The 17,165-nt window shown below is 46.2% G+C and overlaps 1 protein-coding gene across 5 annotated transcripts in view; it reads left to right on the top strand.

Annotated features, from left to right (window-relative positions):
• dclk2a (doublecortin-like kinase 2a) overlaps positions 1 to 17,165 on the top strand; it is a 528,903-nt gene that overhangs the window by 417,023 nt on the left and 94,715 nt on the right. For all 5 annotated transcript variants that reach the window (XM_072496080.1, XM_072496079.1, XM_072496083.1 and 2 more), the window contains one exon: positions 8,262 to 8,334. In XM_072496080.1, coding sequence (XP_072352181.1) covers positions 8,262 to 8,334 — 73 coding nt within the window. The remainder of the gene's footprint in view (positions 1 to 8,261; positions 8,335 to 17,165) is intronic.

The following is a 17,165-nucleotide window of genomic DNA, read 5'->3' as shown; positions in this document are numbered from 1 at the left end:
ATTATGGGGTTTGTGTGGGCAAATAGGACCCCGAGGGTAAGGAGAGGGTTCCTCGAACGCAGCAGGGACCGAGGAGGGTTGGCGCTGCCAAACCTAGGGAGCTACTACTGGGCAGAAAATGTGGCTTGCCTAGGAGGGTGGATGAGCAGGAGAAAACATGAAGGATCGGGGAAACTGGCACGTGCGGGAGAGAGCCAGTGTACAAAGCTATGTAACATATTGTTTTCAACATGAATATATCTTGCTCTGCGCGATTTCTTGTTATTTTGTTACGAGTGGTAGGGTTATTGTTTGTAAGGGTGAAAAATTGTGTTTAAAAAACTTTAATGAATATATATTTTTTAAAAAGAAATAAGATTAACTGCAATTAGTTAAACAAACATCTAAATGTATTCAAAGCTATTATTTTGAGTTTTAATACAAATGCACCCATAGTTGTAGAAGTTCAGACTGAAAGTATGATTAGCACTCCTATAATAAAAATGAATTTAAGTTATTCAAGCATTGGCCTCTGAATATACTGTGCATTACAGGGCATAAAGTGACAGATTCTTTGACGAACCATGCATAGCATTAGGGAAGATCCATTGGAATGTGGTGATTAGGGGATTTTCACAGTAGCTTCATTGCAGTGTTAATGTAAGCCTACTTGTGACAATAATAAAGATTATTATTATTATGGTTCAGTGAAATATGGGTGGATTTAAAGGCCAATTTTCTGAGTTTGCATTGCAAACGGAGAGCCTGTCCACAATTTCCCAATGTGCATTCCAACAAACAATTAGTGGGGATTATTTGTTGCGATGTCAAAATTCTCTATCGGTTTTAAAATTTGAAACCTTCAAATGTTTGCATTCAGCTAACATCACTTTTGTGTCATTTTAAAATAAAAATAGAAATGCAAACATTGTGAGATAAAGATAGATTGATGGGATTCATTGACAGACCATTTCTCCTCAGAGAAAATTGACTGTGGTTCGTAGTACAAACAAATTATCAAGGAGAGAGTAAATTAGTGGTGAGATTTACGGATCAAGGACATTATTAAAAAAATGAATTAGTGTCAGCTAATCAACAAGACTGATGGAAGAAGTGACATTTATTTCCAGCCTGCAAACTAGGACGAACCTGGTCCTCTGCTCATGAGAGAAAATTTTGTGACTATGTTAATGGCTCTTTGTTTTTACTGTTTAAGTCCTTTTTAATATCAGAGTGAAAAAATACTCATGATGAAGGAGAAGGTCATGGTTTACCAAGCAGCAGTGATCTCCGCACTCCTATATACTTCAAAGACTTGGACAACTTACAGCAGGTCCTTCAAAGCATTGGAGAAGTACCACCAGTGGGGCCTTCTCTTTTTTAAAAATAAATTTAGTGTACCCAATTCATTTTTTCCATTTAAGGGGCAATTTAGTGTGACCAATCCACCTATCCTGCACATCTTTGTGTTGTGGGGGCGAAACCCACGCAAACATGGGGAGAATGTGCAAACTCCACACGGACAGTGTCCCAGAGCCGGGATCGAACCTGGGACCTCGGCGCCGTGAGGGAGCAATGTTAACCACTGTGCTGCCCGGGGCCTTCTCAAGATCCTCCAAATCCAGTGGTAAGAAAGACTGTCCAACAGTAGCATCCTCTCCCAAGCCAACTTGCCCAGCATTGAGGTGCTAATCACTCACATCCAGCTCCTCTCCGATTCAAAGGGTTCTGAGATGGCTGATAAGTCCAATGTTCAATTGACAAACTTTGCCATACGTAGGGCAGTTGATACTTTTATTTAATAAATTTATAGTACCCAATTCATTTTTTTTCAATTAAGGGGCAATTTAGCGTGGCTAATTCACCTACCCTGCACATCTTTGGGTTGTTGGGGATGAGACCCATGAAGATACGGGGAGAATGCGCAAACTCCTCATGGACAGTGACCCAGGGCCATGATCGAACCCGGAGGAAGCATGAGGTGGGCACAAGGGGAAATCCCATTGGCTGGCAGGTGACAGGAACGGAGAATCCCGCTGCCGGTGAGGGCACGCTGCCTAGAAAAACACGGCTGGCAGACTTGAGAATCCCACCCCATGCCTTGACCAAGAAGATGATGTTCTGGCTAAGGACTACTCTGCAGGAGAGAAATGGGCTTCTGCCATGATCAGTGCACAGACGGGACTTACCCAGACTCAATGTCATCTGGAGGATACGTGTGGGCTAACTGTTGACGGGGAGAGCCGATCTGTCGGTGATAGAACCTGCAGTGAATACAAATTCAACTGTACAAGGTTTTGACCCAGACACCGACAGAACCGTTCAAGGGAAACAACACTTCAATTTCAGACCAAGCACCGAATCAATCTCTAGTTACAACATCAACACCGGTCAAAATAACCACTGGCGGTGTTCATACAAAGTCAGACATGCCAGAGGTTACAACTAGTGCCAAGAAGCAGGCGCCCGAGGATCGCTGGCATCCATTCAGAGGACGACAACCCCCAATACAGGATCTCTAGCAGAAGTCTTCAGAAGCTGGCTTCATTGTCTAACTTTCAGGAAAATTGAACAGCCTGTCCTTCTCTGCTAAAATGTCTGATACTCTAGCTCCTCCCATTAGTTACATCAACTTACCAAGCTGAAACACAATGGCCGGAATTCTCCGACCCCGCGCCGGATCGGAGAATCCCCGGGGGGACGCGAGAATGTACAGATTCTGCCAGTGTACTGATTCTTTCCCGCCGATTCTCGGGCACCCGCGGGATTCCCGCTGCGCCGGTCGGGGGACGTTGAAAGCGGCCCCCCCAGCTATTCTCCAGGCCCCGATGGGCCGAGTGGCCGCTGAATTCGGCCGAGTCCCTCCGGCATTGGGTTATTCAGGTCCCACACGGCGGGGCCTGGAAGGTGTGTCTGCAGGGGCTGTCCTGGAGGGGGGGCAGGGGGATCCGACCCCCATGGTGGCCTGGCCAGCGATCAGGGCCTGCCGATCAGCGGGAGGGCTGGTTCCGTGGGGGCTTATGCTCCTCATCGCCGGGCCCCTGTAGGGCTCCGCCATATTGTCCGGGGGCCGGCGTGGAGAAGGGAACCCCCACGCATGCGCAGAATCACGCAGGCCGTAGCACGCATGCGTGGAATCACTCCGGCCGTTCCGTGCCGGCTGGAGCTGCGGGGACCACTCCGGCGCCAACCTAGCCCCATAGGAAGGGGAGCATTCCTCATTATCGGGGACCGTTGATGCCGGAGTGGTTCGTACCCTTTTTCTCGTGGGCGTGAGGATATAGCCCCATTATTGGAGAATCCCGCCCAATGTGTCTGATTGACTGCTCCGCAGGGAACAGTATTAATCCAATCAAAAATCCATTCGCCCAAACTTTCACGATGTTTGAATTGCACCTCTAACTCCCAAAAACATAAGTTGCCATTTTAAATCAGAATTGTTTTAAAACATGACTGCAGCAGTCACACACACACACTAACCCAGGCTTTTAAACCTTACTGCACCAAATACCTATAATACAATGTATCTGAAATTCCTGCATTCATCACAACTGTTCGCCAAACAGCCTTTTTTTCTCTCATTTTCAATATTTCTGTATCAGGCGAAGAGAAATGTTCAAAGAAAAGACAAAAAAAAAATTATGACCCAATGATTTTTCTCCAGGTTTGCTCACAGCTGTGGCCTGGAGATTGATCTTCAATTCCTGGAGATTTCAGGCTAATCCTGGAGGGTGGCATCCCTAATGAGGTCCTGAAATGCTCCTTGAGGCAAAAAGCTTGGCCAGGGGTTCTTCAGTGGGGAGATGCCTCACATGCTCTCATGGCCATCAACTGGCCACTTAAGAAGGGCCAATGGAGGACAGGTCACCTGATCTCTTCTCTGCCCCACCCCCCCATTGATTTTCAAACCGGTTGAGGGTGGGCAGGTAGGCAGCAGGAAGGCCACTCATTGGATTTTATTGTGTAGCACCCTGCCTTCTAAAGCCCAAGGTTCGCCCCCCAAAAATGTGATTTAATTCAAGTTAAGAAATAAAGATTATTCAGGAAAGAGCAAGATGATGGGAAACGGTTACTTTATATGTAGAGGAAAATATGGATTTTGAGAAAATTGAAGCAATGTCAGGGGAAAGGGAAATGAAACCTTCCCGGTGGAGGCAGTGGACTGTGTTAGTAATCTGACAACAGATGTGGCACGATGGGAACAATTTACAAATCTACATTGCAGAAATAGGTGCCATAAGCCAACTGAGTATTAATTGGCGTGTCCAAATAGCAATGATAGAATTTGGATTAGTAAGCAGAGTAAAATGCTACTTCTTAACAGAATTGAGTTGAATTTCTGGGAGTTGAACAGAGGCAGTCAGGTGTGCCATCTCAGCTGCTGCAGGAACTGAGTGGGGAAAAAATGAACGACAATTCTGTCCAGAATTGATATGAAATGTCTATTATATATGAAATGTCTATTCTATATGAAATGTCACGGGGCTCTTTAGCACAGGGCTAAATTGCTGGCTTTGAAAGCAGACCAAGACAGGCCAGCAACATGGTTCAATTCCCGTAACAGCCTCCCCGAACAGGCGCCTGAATGTGGCGACTAGGGGCTTTTCACAGTAACTTCATTTGAAGCCTACTTGTGACAATAAGCGATTTTCATTTTCATTTCATGTATAATTCAGCATGAGGTTTCCAGCTGTGTTAGAAGGTTAAGGAGAATCTTTTCTACAGTTTTGTGTAACAGTTGCCTACTAAGTAATGTTTAGTCGAAATTGATTTTAGTTTGTTTGTTACAGTGAAAGTCTTAAAATTGAAATCTTGTTGTGTAATCAATTGAGTTGGTCACTGGGAATGCAAATCTCTCCGTAAACATTATATGTCTCTGCAGTCTTCATAACAATACCCATAATCCCTACTCTCAGTTTCATATCTCCTAATCAATTCCCTGTTCAAACATAAATTGCCTGCAATTCCATTCACTTTCATTTTGTTAGTCTTTTGTGGAACCTTGTCAAAACTTTCTGGAAGTTGCAGAAATCTTTAGAAACTAGTAGACAGGTACAAAAATAATTTAAAAAGCTAATAAAATATTGGTATTTATTTCAAGAGGACTATAATACAAATTAATAGACGTTATGTTACAGATATATAAAGGTCTGGTCTGACCCTAGTTAGAGTACTGCTTTTAGTTCTGGGTACTGCACCTCAGCAAGAACATATTGACCGTTAAGTGAATTCAACAGAATGATACTGTGGGTAAAAGGACCCTAGTTAGAGTACTGCTTTTAGTTCTGGGTACTGCACCTCAGCAAGAACATATTGACCGTTAAGTGAATTCAACAGAATGATACTGTGGGTAAAAGGACCCTAGTTAGAGTACTGCTTTTAGTTCTGGGTACTGCACCTCAGCAAGAACATATTGACCGTTAAGTGAATTCAACAGAATGATACTGTGGGTAAAAGGGTTAAATTATAAGCACAGGTTGCATAGATTAAGCTTTTATGCCCTTGAATATAGAAGATTAAAAGTTAATTTAATTGCCATATATAAGATGATTGAAGAATTTTATAGGGTAGTTAAAATTTACTTCCTCTGGTGAGAAAATCTAGAACATGATAGCACAACTAGTCATTCAGGGTTGATGTTAAAAATCATTTGTTTGCATTAATAGATGTGAAATCTGAAATTCTATTCCCCAATTTACTTGCGTCTAGGTCAATTAAACATTTTGAAACTGAGATTCGTGGATTATTGTTAGACTAGAATGATGTGGGCTACAGAACCAAGGTGGGTTGATGGAGTTAAGATAAAGAGTAGCCATGATCGGTTCTGGAGGGGCTTTGCGAGAACTATGTCCAAAGTGGTGAACACCCGGGTCAAGCCGAGCTGGGGGATAGCATTATTTAGGGTATCGGACGAGCTGGGAGTGCAGGAGCCGAAAGAGGCCGGTGTTCTAGCCTTTGCATCCCTGGTAGCCTGGCGAAGGATCCTGCTATTGTGGAGGGATGCGAAGCCACCAAGTGTGGAAGCTTGGATTAACGATATGGCAGGGTTCATCAAGTTGGAAAGGATAAAGTTTGCCTTGCGAGGGTCTGTGCAGGGGTTCTCCAGGCGGTGGCAATCGTTCCTAGACTTTCTCGCGGAACGTTAGGTGGAGGTCAACAGCAGCAGGAGGGGGGGGGGGCATTTGGTTTTTCTGTTTTGTTTAGGTTAGAGTGGGGCGTTTTTCCTTACTGGCGTGTTTATTTGTTAAATGGGGGTTATTGTATTTTGTTGGAAATCTCATGTATAATTTTTGCTTGTTTTGTTCTTCATTCTTTTTTTTTTCTGGTTGGAGTGTTTTGTTGAAAATCGTTGAAAATTTGAATAAATATATATATTTTTTAAAGGGTGGCCATGATCTAATTGAATGGCGAACAAAGTTGTCAGGCTGAAAATCTGCTCTTATTTCTCCGTTCCATGTGTTCCTCTATGTACAATATTCATGCAATCATTCAAACAATACCTGGCGATGACAAGAGAAAAGAGAAGCACAGCAGGAGTAGCTGAGGTTTCTTGAATGAATGAAGCAATTAAAATTTTATAAAATCAGGCATGTAAAATCAGGGGATCTAATAAAAAAGAAAACAAGTGAAGAGTAGAGTGCAGACCTCCGCCATGCTATTAACTCAGGTTTATGAGAGTTGTGAAGCTCTGTGACCACAAAGCTGAAAAAATAAACATTTTTAATAAGAGCTTCTACCTTACTGAGGTGGTGTAAGGCCAATCCATAGTCAACAACCTGCTCTCAAAATTCTGCTCCAATTTTGACAGCTTTGACAAATTGCACCACAGCAGCTGAGAAGATCCACAACACTCTAAAACAATCGGCAACAGTTGTGTCTGCACCGACTCTCTGTTGGAGCAATTTACCTATTGCCACTCCTCCGCCTTCTCAAACCTCTGCATAATTTTTCCCTTTCAGGTACCAATCCAATTCCCTCTTGAAAGCCTTGACTGAACCTTCCTCCATCACTCTCTCAGGCGGTGCAGTCAAGATCCTAACCACTCATTGTGTGAAAATGCTTTTCCCCAAGTCACCTTTCATTAGAACTAATAAATAGCCATTGATCTGAAAGGTTAGCTCTGTTTCACTTCCCACAGATGCTGCTGAGTATTTCCAGCAGTTTCACTTTTAATTTTTGGTCTTCCTTTGAGTTGCAAAACATCTATAAGGTTTATTTGACTTTGGTGAAGGTGTTACATGATATAATAACAGACCAGTCACTCATGTATCTTTTCCAATTTTCATTTCCATTGACATCAATGGATATAAATGCCAGGAGGGATGAGTAATGGATCACTGATCAGATCTTGCTTGTTCTATACATTTTACACTATTGCCCGAAGCCAAAATTACTCCCATGATTCAAAATACAGCATCAGTTAAATCCGAGATTGCAAAAATGTAGTTTTAAAAATGTGGAATAATCATGTTCTTGCTCCTCTTTGACTTGCCAGCATTAAATTCAAATTCAAGATTTCAAGCAATAAATCACATTCTTATGAACAAGATGAAGTAGGAACCTAGCGATCTTGCTGAATATCAGCCTACCCAAGACACTGCACTGACATGTGAAGGAATTCACTTTGTCTTAAGTGACAGTTTACTCGATGCTATAACATGTGCAACAACTTCACAGATAGACAAGAACCACACTGAACTGGAGCACATATCGGACAAATGGCCATGATTTTTTTCATTCGTTACAGGAAGCACATCTGTGCTTTTCTGCTATAAGCAGCAGGCAAAACTCTTCGGTATGCCTTTGAAAAATCAGCCCTTTTATAGTAAATGCTGCATTACTGGGTACATAGTGACATATTGCCACGGTTTACCAGTCACACATTTACCACTAGATTAGATTATTATGATTCATAATTAAATAATGATCATTTCTACCTTTATGGAGTTCCAACAATAAATGACAGATGCTTTCAACATCATGCTCGAGGTTTTTATTGCAGAACAACGTTTTGTTAATTCGTCCTTGCCTTGCTAATTTCCTAACAAAAATGTTATAGACCTGTTCAAATGGATCTGAATTGTTATTAATTCGTATTAGTCTCTGTAGTAATCCAGAAAAGATAGGAAACAATGACAGGGACCAAATGGCTTTTCTTGTCTGAAATATGCTGTTGTATTGTGTTATCCTTAGACTTACTTCCTGTAGTCTATAGCTCTTTAAGGTGTGACTGTGGAAATCTCTGTAACTATCTACTGCTATAAATTATTATTATTTTACAGATTATTCACCAGATAGGTCTATCCACCAATCTGAATGGAGTACCTCAACAAGTCAATGGTCTCAGTCCTGAAGGTAAGTGGCCATGCTTTGGAGCAATGTGGCTTCTAAAGGCGTAGTTGAGGCATAGGACAATAGGAACAGGCCATTTAGCCCTTCTAGTCAGTTCTGCCATTCAGTGTGATCATGGCAGATCCGTGACCCAACTCCATATACCTGCCCCATATCCTCTAATATTTTTTGGTTAACAAAAACATATCAGTCTCGAGTTAGAATTAACAAAGTTGCTATTTGCAAAAGAGAGTTCAAAATATCTACAACCCTTTACGTGTAGAAATATCTCCGAACTTTACTCTGAAAGAGTAATCGATACACTATGTCCCCAGTCCTAGACCAACCAACCAACCAAAATAGTTTGTCTCTATCTACCCTATCAGATCCCTTAATACCTTGAAAACTTCAAGCCATTCCTTCACCGTCTAAATTTCAGGAATACAGCTCTAGTTGGTGAAATCTCATGTCATAACTTAACCTTTGGAGTCCAGGTATTATTCTGATATAAATCCTTCCTAAGATGTGATGTGAGAATTGTTCACAGTTCTTCAGGTCTGAGCAAACAAGGATTTTGAATAGCTATAGCATAACTTCTACCCCCTTATATTCTAGCCCTGTACGCATAAAGGCAAGCATTTAATTAGTCTTCTTGATTATTTTCTTGCCCATGATGGTTCAATAATCTATGTATCTGGACCTCAAAGCCTCTTCGGATCTAGCTCTTCACCATTTAGAAAATACCTTGTTCTGTTCTTTGTAGGTCCAAAGTGGATGATGAAACATTTTGCATACATTGCAATCCATTAGCTGAGGTTTCATCCGCTTGCGTAACGTGATTAGTATCTCTTTGTTATTTGATGCTTCCATTTATACTACTTACAATGCTGGCTATATTTGTGGTATTCATTACGCGGATTTCTACCCCAACATCTAGTCATTTATAACTATAATGAGTAGCTTAAGATCTAACTTAGATTCTTGTCGGCCACCACTAGTCACATTCTGCCAATTTGAGAACATGCCCATTATTAGAAGAAGCCCATAGATAGAAGCTTCAGGGATGTAGTTACTCCGAAGAATACAGATAGATGGGTGCCGGTGAGAGGGGCTGGAGGAAGCAGTCAGTACAGGGATCCCCTGTGGTCGTTCCCCTTAGTAACAAGTATACCGCTTTGGATACTGTTGGGGGGGGGGGGGGGAGACTTACCAGGGGTAAGCCATGGGGTACAGGTCTCTGGCACAGAGTCTGTCCCTGTTGCTCAGAAGGGAAGGGGGGAGAGGAGTAGAGCATTAGTCATTGGAGACTCCATAGTTAGGGGGACAGATAGGAGATTCTGTGGGAACGAGAGAGACTCGCGGTTGGTGTGTTGCCTCCCAGGTGCCAGGGTGCATGATGTCTCGGATCGTGTTTTCGGGATCCTTAAGGGGGAGGGGGAGCAGCCCCAAGTCGTGGTCCACATAGGTACCAACGACATAGGTAGGAAAAGGGATAGGGATGTAAGGCAGGAATTCAGGGAGCTAGGGTGGAAACTTAGATCTAGGACAAACAGTTATTATTTCTGGGTTGTTACCCGTGCCACGTGATAGCGAGACGAGGAATAGGGAGAGAGAGAAGTTGAACACGTGGCTACAGGGATGGTGCAGGAGGGAGGGTTTCAGATTTCTGGATAATTGGGGCTCATTCTGGGGTCGGTGGGACCTCTACAAATGGGATGGTCTACACCTGGACCAGAGGGGTACCAATATCCTGGGGGGGAAATTTGCTAATGCTCTTCGGGAGGGTTTAAACTAGTTCAGCAGGGGCTTGGGCACCTGAATTGTAGCTCCAGTATACAGGAGGTTGAGAGTAGTGAGGTCATGAGTAAGGTTTCAGAGTTGCAGGAGTGTACCGGCAGGCAGGAAGGTGGTTTAAAGTGTGTCTTCTTCAATGCCAGGAGCATCCGGAATAAGGTGGGTGAACTTGCGGCATGGGTTGGTACCTGGGACTTCGTGTTGTGGCTATTTCGGAGACATGGATAGAGGAATGGTTGTTGCAGGTGCCGGGGTTTAGATATTTCAGTAAGCTCAGGGAAGGTGGTAAAAGAGGGGGAGGGGTGGCATTGTTAGTCAAGGACAGTATTACAGTGGCAGAAAGGACGTTTGATGAGGACTCGTCTACTGAGGTAGTATGAGCTGAGGTTAGAAACCGGAAAGGAGAGGTAACACTGTTGGGGGTTTTCTATAGGCCTCCGATAAGTTCCAGAGATGTAGAGGAAAGGATTGCAAAGATGATTCTGGATAGGAGCGAAAGCATCAGGGTAGTTGTTATGGGGGACTTTAACTTTCCAAATATTGACTGGAAACGCTATAGTTCGAGTTCTTTAGATGGGTCCATTTTTGTCCAATGTGTTGCAGGAGGATTTCCTGACACAGTATGTAGATAGGCCAACGAGAGGCGAGGCCATATTGGATTTGGTACTGGGTAATGAACCAGGACAGGTGTTAGATTTAGAGGTAGGTGAGCACTTTGGTGATAGTGACCACAATTCGATTACGTTTACTTTAGTGATGGAAAGGGATAGGTATATACCGCAGGGCAAGAGTTATATCTGGGGGAAAGGCAATTATGATGCGATGAGGCAAGACTTAGGATGCATCGGATGGAGAGGAAAACTGCAGGGGATGGGCACAATGGAAATGTGGAGCTTGTTCAAGGAACAGCTACTGCGTGTCCTTGATAAGTATGTACCTGTCAGGCAGGGAGGAAGTGGTCGAGCAAGGGAACCATGGTTTACTAAAGCAGTCGAAACACTTGTCAAGAGGAAGAAGGAGGCTTATGTAAAGATGAGACATGAAGGTTCTGTTAGGGCGCTCAAGAGTTACAAGTTAGACTTCCGGGTGCGGCGATGACCAGCTGAGTCGCACGTTTCGGCAGCTCCCTGTTAAACGGACTTTTGGGCTCTTGATAGGAGCCCCAACGGCAATTTTGACGGCTAAAAACACTGTGCGGTAAACCAGAAGGGAATCCCCCCTGGATACGGATGGAAAAAGGAGGAGAGAGTGGCCAGATTGCAGCGGCAAGGAAGGCAAGCAAAAACCAAGATGGCGTCGGAAGGTGGCAGTTTAACATGGGGCCCTGAACAACAAGAGTTCTTGAAATGCTGTGTGGAAGAGATCAAAAAGGAAATGAAGAAAGAGCTGTTGGCCCCGATACTACAGGCGATCGAAGGGCTAAAGGAGGAACAAAAGACCCAGGAGCGGGAGCTTCGGGTCGTGAAGGCAAAGGCAGCCGAGAATGAGGACGATATACAGGGCCTGGTGGTGAAGACGGAGACGCAGGAGGCACATCAGAAACGATGTGTGGAAAGGTTGGAGGCACTGGAAAACAACGCAAGGAGGAACAACCTGAGGATTCTTGGTCTTCCTGAAGGTGTGGAGGGAGCGGACGTCGGGGCATATGTGAGCACGATGCTGCACTCGTTAATGGGAGCGGAGGCCCCGGCGGGTCCGTTGGAGGTGGAGGGAGCATACCGAGTGATGGCGCGAGGACCGAGAGCAGGAGAAATTCCCAGAGCCATAGTGGTGAGATTCCTCCGTTTTAAGGATAGAGAAATGGTCCTTAGATGGGCGAAGAAAACTCGGAGCAGTAAATGGGAGAACACGGTGATCCGCGTTTATCAAGACTGGAGTGCGGAGGTGGCGAGAAGGAGGGCGAGCTTTAATCGGGCCAAGGCGGTGCTTCCTAAAAAGAAGATAAAATTTGGAATGCTGCAACCGGCAAGACTGTGGGTCACATATCGAGGGAGGCACCACTACTTTGAGACGGCGGATGAAGCGTGGACTTTTATTGTGGAAGAAAAACTGGAATGAGCGGGTTATTAAAAAGAACGTTCGAACAAAGTGGTGGGGCGAATGTGGGGGGCAAAGAGGGGTTTTATGTACTAATCCTGCGATGTGGTAACTTTTCTCTCTCCCACAGGTGGTGATGGGGGGAGGAGGGGAGGTGGAGGAGATGGGGCGTTGGCCATTGGGGGTGGGGCCAAGGGCTTGGTTCCCGCGCTATGATAATCATGGCGGGAATAGAGAAGCAGGAAGGAGGGGGCGTCGCACGGTGCGAGCCGAGGTCACGGGGGGAAGCCGAGGTCAGCCAGAGTTTGCTGACTTCTGGGAGCAACATGGGGGGAGTAATTACGCTAGCGGGGGATCTAGTGGGGGAGGTGGGAGGGGGGAATTACTGGGTTGCTGCTGCTGGGGAGAGGGAGGAGCTGGTATGGGAGAGGATGGGCGGGGGGGCACCGCCTGGGGGAGATACAGCTGCGTGGGAACTGGGTGAGGAGCTGGAAAAAGGTGATGGCTAATCGACAAGGGGGGGGGTAGGAAGCCCCCCAACTCGGCTGATCACGTGGAACGTGAGAGGGCTGAACGGGCCGATAAAGAGGGCACGGGTACTCGCACACCTTAAGAAACTTAAGGCAGATGTGGTTATGTTACAGGAAACGCACCTGAAACTGATAGACCAGGTTAGGCTACGCAAAGGATGGGTGGGGCAGGTGTTCCATTCGGGGCTAGATGCGAAAAACAGGGGGGTGGCTATATTAGTGGGGAAGCGGGTAATGTTCGAGGCAAAGACTATAGTGGCGGATAACGGGGGCAGATACGTGATGGTGAGTGGCAAACTACAGGGGGAGACGGTGGTTTTGGTAAACGTATATGCCCCGAACTGGGATGATGCCAATTTTATGAGGCGGATGCTAGGACGCATTCCGGACCTAGAGATGGGAAAGCTGATAATGGGGGGAGATTTTAATACGGTGTTGGAACCAGGGCTGGATAGGTCGAAGTCCAGGACTGGAAGGAGGCCGGCAGCAGCCAAGGTACTTAAAGATTTTATGGAGCAGATGGGAGGTGTAGACCCGTGGAGATTTAGCAGACCTAGGAGTAAGGAGTTCTCGTTTTTCTCCTATGTCCATAAAGTCTACTCGCGAATAGACTTTTTTGTGCTGGGTAGGGCATTGATCCCGAAGGTGAGGGGAACGGAGTATACGGCTATAGCCATTTCGGATCACGCTCCACACTGGGTGGACTTGGAGATAGGGGAGGAAACAGGAGGGCGCCCACCCTGGAGAATGGACATGGGACTAATGGCAGATGAGGGTGTGTGTCTAAGGATGAGGGGGTGCATTGAAAAGTACTTGGAACTCAATGATAATGGGGAGGTCCAGGTGGGAGTGGTCTGGGAGGCGTTGAAGGCGGTGGTTAGAGGGGAGCTGATATCAATAAGGGCACATAAAGGGAAGCAGGAGAGTAAGGAACAGGAGCGGTTGCTGCAAGAACTTTTGAGGGTGGACAGACAATATGCGGAAGCACCGGAGGAGGGACTGTACAGGGAAAGGCAAAGGCTACATGTAGAATTTGACTTGCTGACTACAGGCACTGCAGAGGCACAATGGAGGAAGGCACAGGGTGTACAGTACGAATATGGGGAGAAGGCGAGCAGGTTGCTGGCACACCAATTGAGGAAAAGGGGAGCAGCGAGGGAAATAGGGGGAGTGAGGAAGGAGAGATGGAGCGGGGAGCGGAGAGAGTGAATGGAGTGTTCAAGACATTTTATAAAAAATTATATGAAGCTCAACCCCCGGATGGGAGGGAGAGAATGATGGGCTTCTTGGATCGGCTGGAATTTCCCAAGGTGGAAGAGCAGGAAAGGGTGGGACTGGGAGCACAGATCGAGGTAGAAGAAGTGGTGAAAGGAATTAGGAGCATGCAGGCGGGAAAGGCCCCGGGACCGGATGGATTCCCAGTCGAATTCTATAGAAAATATGTGGACTTGCTCGCCCCGGTACTGACGAGGACCTTTAATGAGGCAAAGGAAAGGGGACAACTGCCCCCGACTATGTCTGAAGCAACGATATCGCTTCTCTTAAAGAAGGAAAAGGACCCGCTACAATGTGGGTCCTATAGACCTATTTCCCTCCTAAATGTAGATGCCAAGGTCCTGGCCAAGGTAATGGCAATGAGAATAGAGGAATGTGTCCCGGGGGTGGTCCACGAGGACCAAACTGGGTTTGTGAAGGGGAGACAGCTGAACACGAATATACGGAGGTTGTTAGGGGTAATGATGATGGCCCCACCAGAGGGAGAAACGGAGATAGTAGTGGCGATGGATGCCGAGAAAGCATTTGATAGAGTGGAGTGGGATTATTTGTGGGAGGTGTTGAGGAGATTTGGTTTTGGAGAGGGGTATGTTAGATGGGCGCAGCTGTTGTATAGGGCCCCAGTGGCGAGCGTGGTCACGAATGGACGGGGATCTGCATATTTTCGGCTCCATAGAGGGACAAGGCAGGGATGCCCTCTGTCCCCATTATTGTTTGCACTGGCGATTGAGCCCCTGGCGATAGCGTTGAGGGGTTCCAAGAAGTGGAGGGGAGTACTTAGGGGAGGAGAAGAGCACCGGGTATCTTTGTATGCGGACGATTTGCTACTATACGTGGCGGACCCGGCGGAGGGGATGCCAGAAATAATGCGGATACTTGGGGAGTTTGGGGATTTTTCAGGGTATAAATTGAACATGGGGAAAAGTGAGTTGTTTGTGGTGCATCCAGGGGAGCAGAGTAGAGAAATAGAGGACCTACCGTTGAGGAAGGTAACAAGGGACTTTCGTTCCCTGGGGATCCAGATAGCTAAGAATTGGGGCACATTGCATAGGTTAAATTTAACGCGGTTGGTGGAATAGATGGAGGAGGATTTCAAGAGATGGGATATGGTATCCCTGTCAATGGCAGGGAGGGTGCAGGCGGTTAAGATGGTGGTCCTCCCGAGATTCCTCTTTGTGTTTCAGTGCCTCCCGGTGGTGATCACGAAGGCTTTTTTTAAAAGGATTGAAAAGAGCATCATGGGTTTTGTGTGGGCCGGGAAGACCCCGAGAGTGAGGAAGGGATTCTTACAGCGTAGCAGGGATAGGGGGGGCTGGCACTACCGAGCCTAAGTGAGTATTATTGGGCCGCTAATATTTCAATGGTGAGTAAGTGGATGGGAGAGGAGGAGGGAGCGCCGTGGAAGAGATTAGAGAGGGCGTCCTGTAGGGGGACTAGCCTACAGGCTATGGTGACAGCCCCATTGCCGTTCTCACCGAGGAACTACACCACAAGCCCGGTGGTGGTGGCTACACTGAAGATTTGGGGACAGTGGAGACGGCATAGGGGAAAGACTGGAGCCTTGGGGGGGTCCCCGATAAGAAACAACCATAGGTTTGCCCCGGGGGGAATGGATGGGGGATATGGAATGTGGCAAAGAGCAGGAATAACGCAACTGAAAGATCTGTTTGTGGATGGGAAGTTCGCGAGTCTGGGAGCGCTGACCGAGAAATATGGGTTGCCCCAAGGGAATGCATTCAGGTATATGCAACTGAGGGCTTTTGCGAGGCAACAGGTGAGGGAATTCCCTCAGCTCCTGACACAAGAGGTGCAGGACAGAGTGATCTCAAAGACATGGGTGGGGGATGGTAAGGTGTCAGATATATATAGGGAAATGAGGGACGAAGGGGAGACTATGGTAGATGAACTAAAAGGGAAATGGGAAGAAGAGCTGGGGGAGGAGATCGAGAAGGGGCTGTGGGCAGATGCCCTAAGCAGGGTAAACTCGTCGTCCTCGTGTGCCAGGCTAAGCCTGATTCAGTTTAAGGTATTACACAGGGCGCATATGACTGGAGCACGGCTCAGTAAATTTTTTGGGGTGGAGGATAGGTGTGCGAGGTGCTCGAGAAGCCCAGCGAATCATACCCATATGTTTTGGTCATGCCCGGCACTACAGGGGTTTTGGATGGGGGTGACAAAGGTGCTTTCAAAAGTAGTAGGAGTCCGGGTCGAACCAAGCTGGGGGTTGGCTATATTTGGGGTTGCACAAGAGCCGGGAGTGCAGGAGGCGAGAGAGGCCGATGTTTTGGCCTTTGCGTCCCTAGTAGCCCGGCGCAGGATATTGCTAATGTGGAAAGAAGCCAAGCCCCCGGGGGTGGAGACCTGGATAAATGACATGGCGGGGTTTATAAAGCTAGAGCGGATTAAGTTCGTCCTAAGGGGGTCGGCTCAAGGGTTCACCAGGCGGTGGCAACCGTTCGTCGAATACCTCGCAGAAAGATAGACGGAATGGGAAAAAGAAGGCAGCAGCAGCAGCCCAGGATCGGGGGGGGGGGGGGGGGGGGGGGGGGCGGGGAGGTGGGGGGGGGGGGAGGAGGAACCAGAAGGACTCTCAGGGTTATTAATATATACTGTATAGTATGTATAGGTCATTGCTACAGATAATTATATATTGGACTGTTAAATTATATTTTTGGAGAGTGTTACTTGTGACAAGGCAGTTGCCAATTAGGGCTAGTTTTCATTTTTGTTATTTATTATTTATTCATTTTTTGTTTATAAAATAGGTCATTGTTATTTGTGTTGTTATAATATTGTGTAAAGGATGCACAATGTACTGTGTTGGTTGACCAAAAATTTTCAATAAAATATTTAATAAAAAAAAAAGAGTTACAAGTTAGCTAGGAAGGACCTAAAGAGAGAGCTAAGAAGAGCCAGGAGGGGACATGATAAGTCTTTGGCAGGTAGGATCAAGGATAACCCTAAAGCTTTCTATAGATATGTCAGGAATAAAAGAATGACTCGGGTAAGCGTAGGGCCAGTCAAGGACAGTAGTGGGAAGTGGTGCTTGGAGTCCGAGGAGATAGGAGAGGTGCTAAATGAATATTTTTCGTCAGTATTCACACAAGAAAAAGACAATGTTGTCGAGGAGAATACTGAGATTCAGGTTACTAGGCTAGAAGGGCTTGAGGTTCATAAGGAGGAGGTGTTAGCAATTCTGGAAAGTGTGAAAATAGATAA

Source organism: Scyliorhinus torazame, chromosome 3 (assembly GCF_047496885.1).
Source record: "Scyliorhinus torazame isolate Kashiwa2021f chromosome 3, sScyTor2.1, whole genome shotgun sequence".
Classification (NCBI taxonomy): domain Eukaryota; kingdom Metazoa; phylum Chordata; class Chondrichthyes; order Carcharhiniformes; family Scyliorhinidae; genus Scyliorhinus; species Scyliorhinus torazame.
Note: the sequence above shows the minus strand (reverse complement) of the source record. Positions and strands in the feature narration are given on the sequence as shown.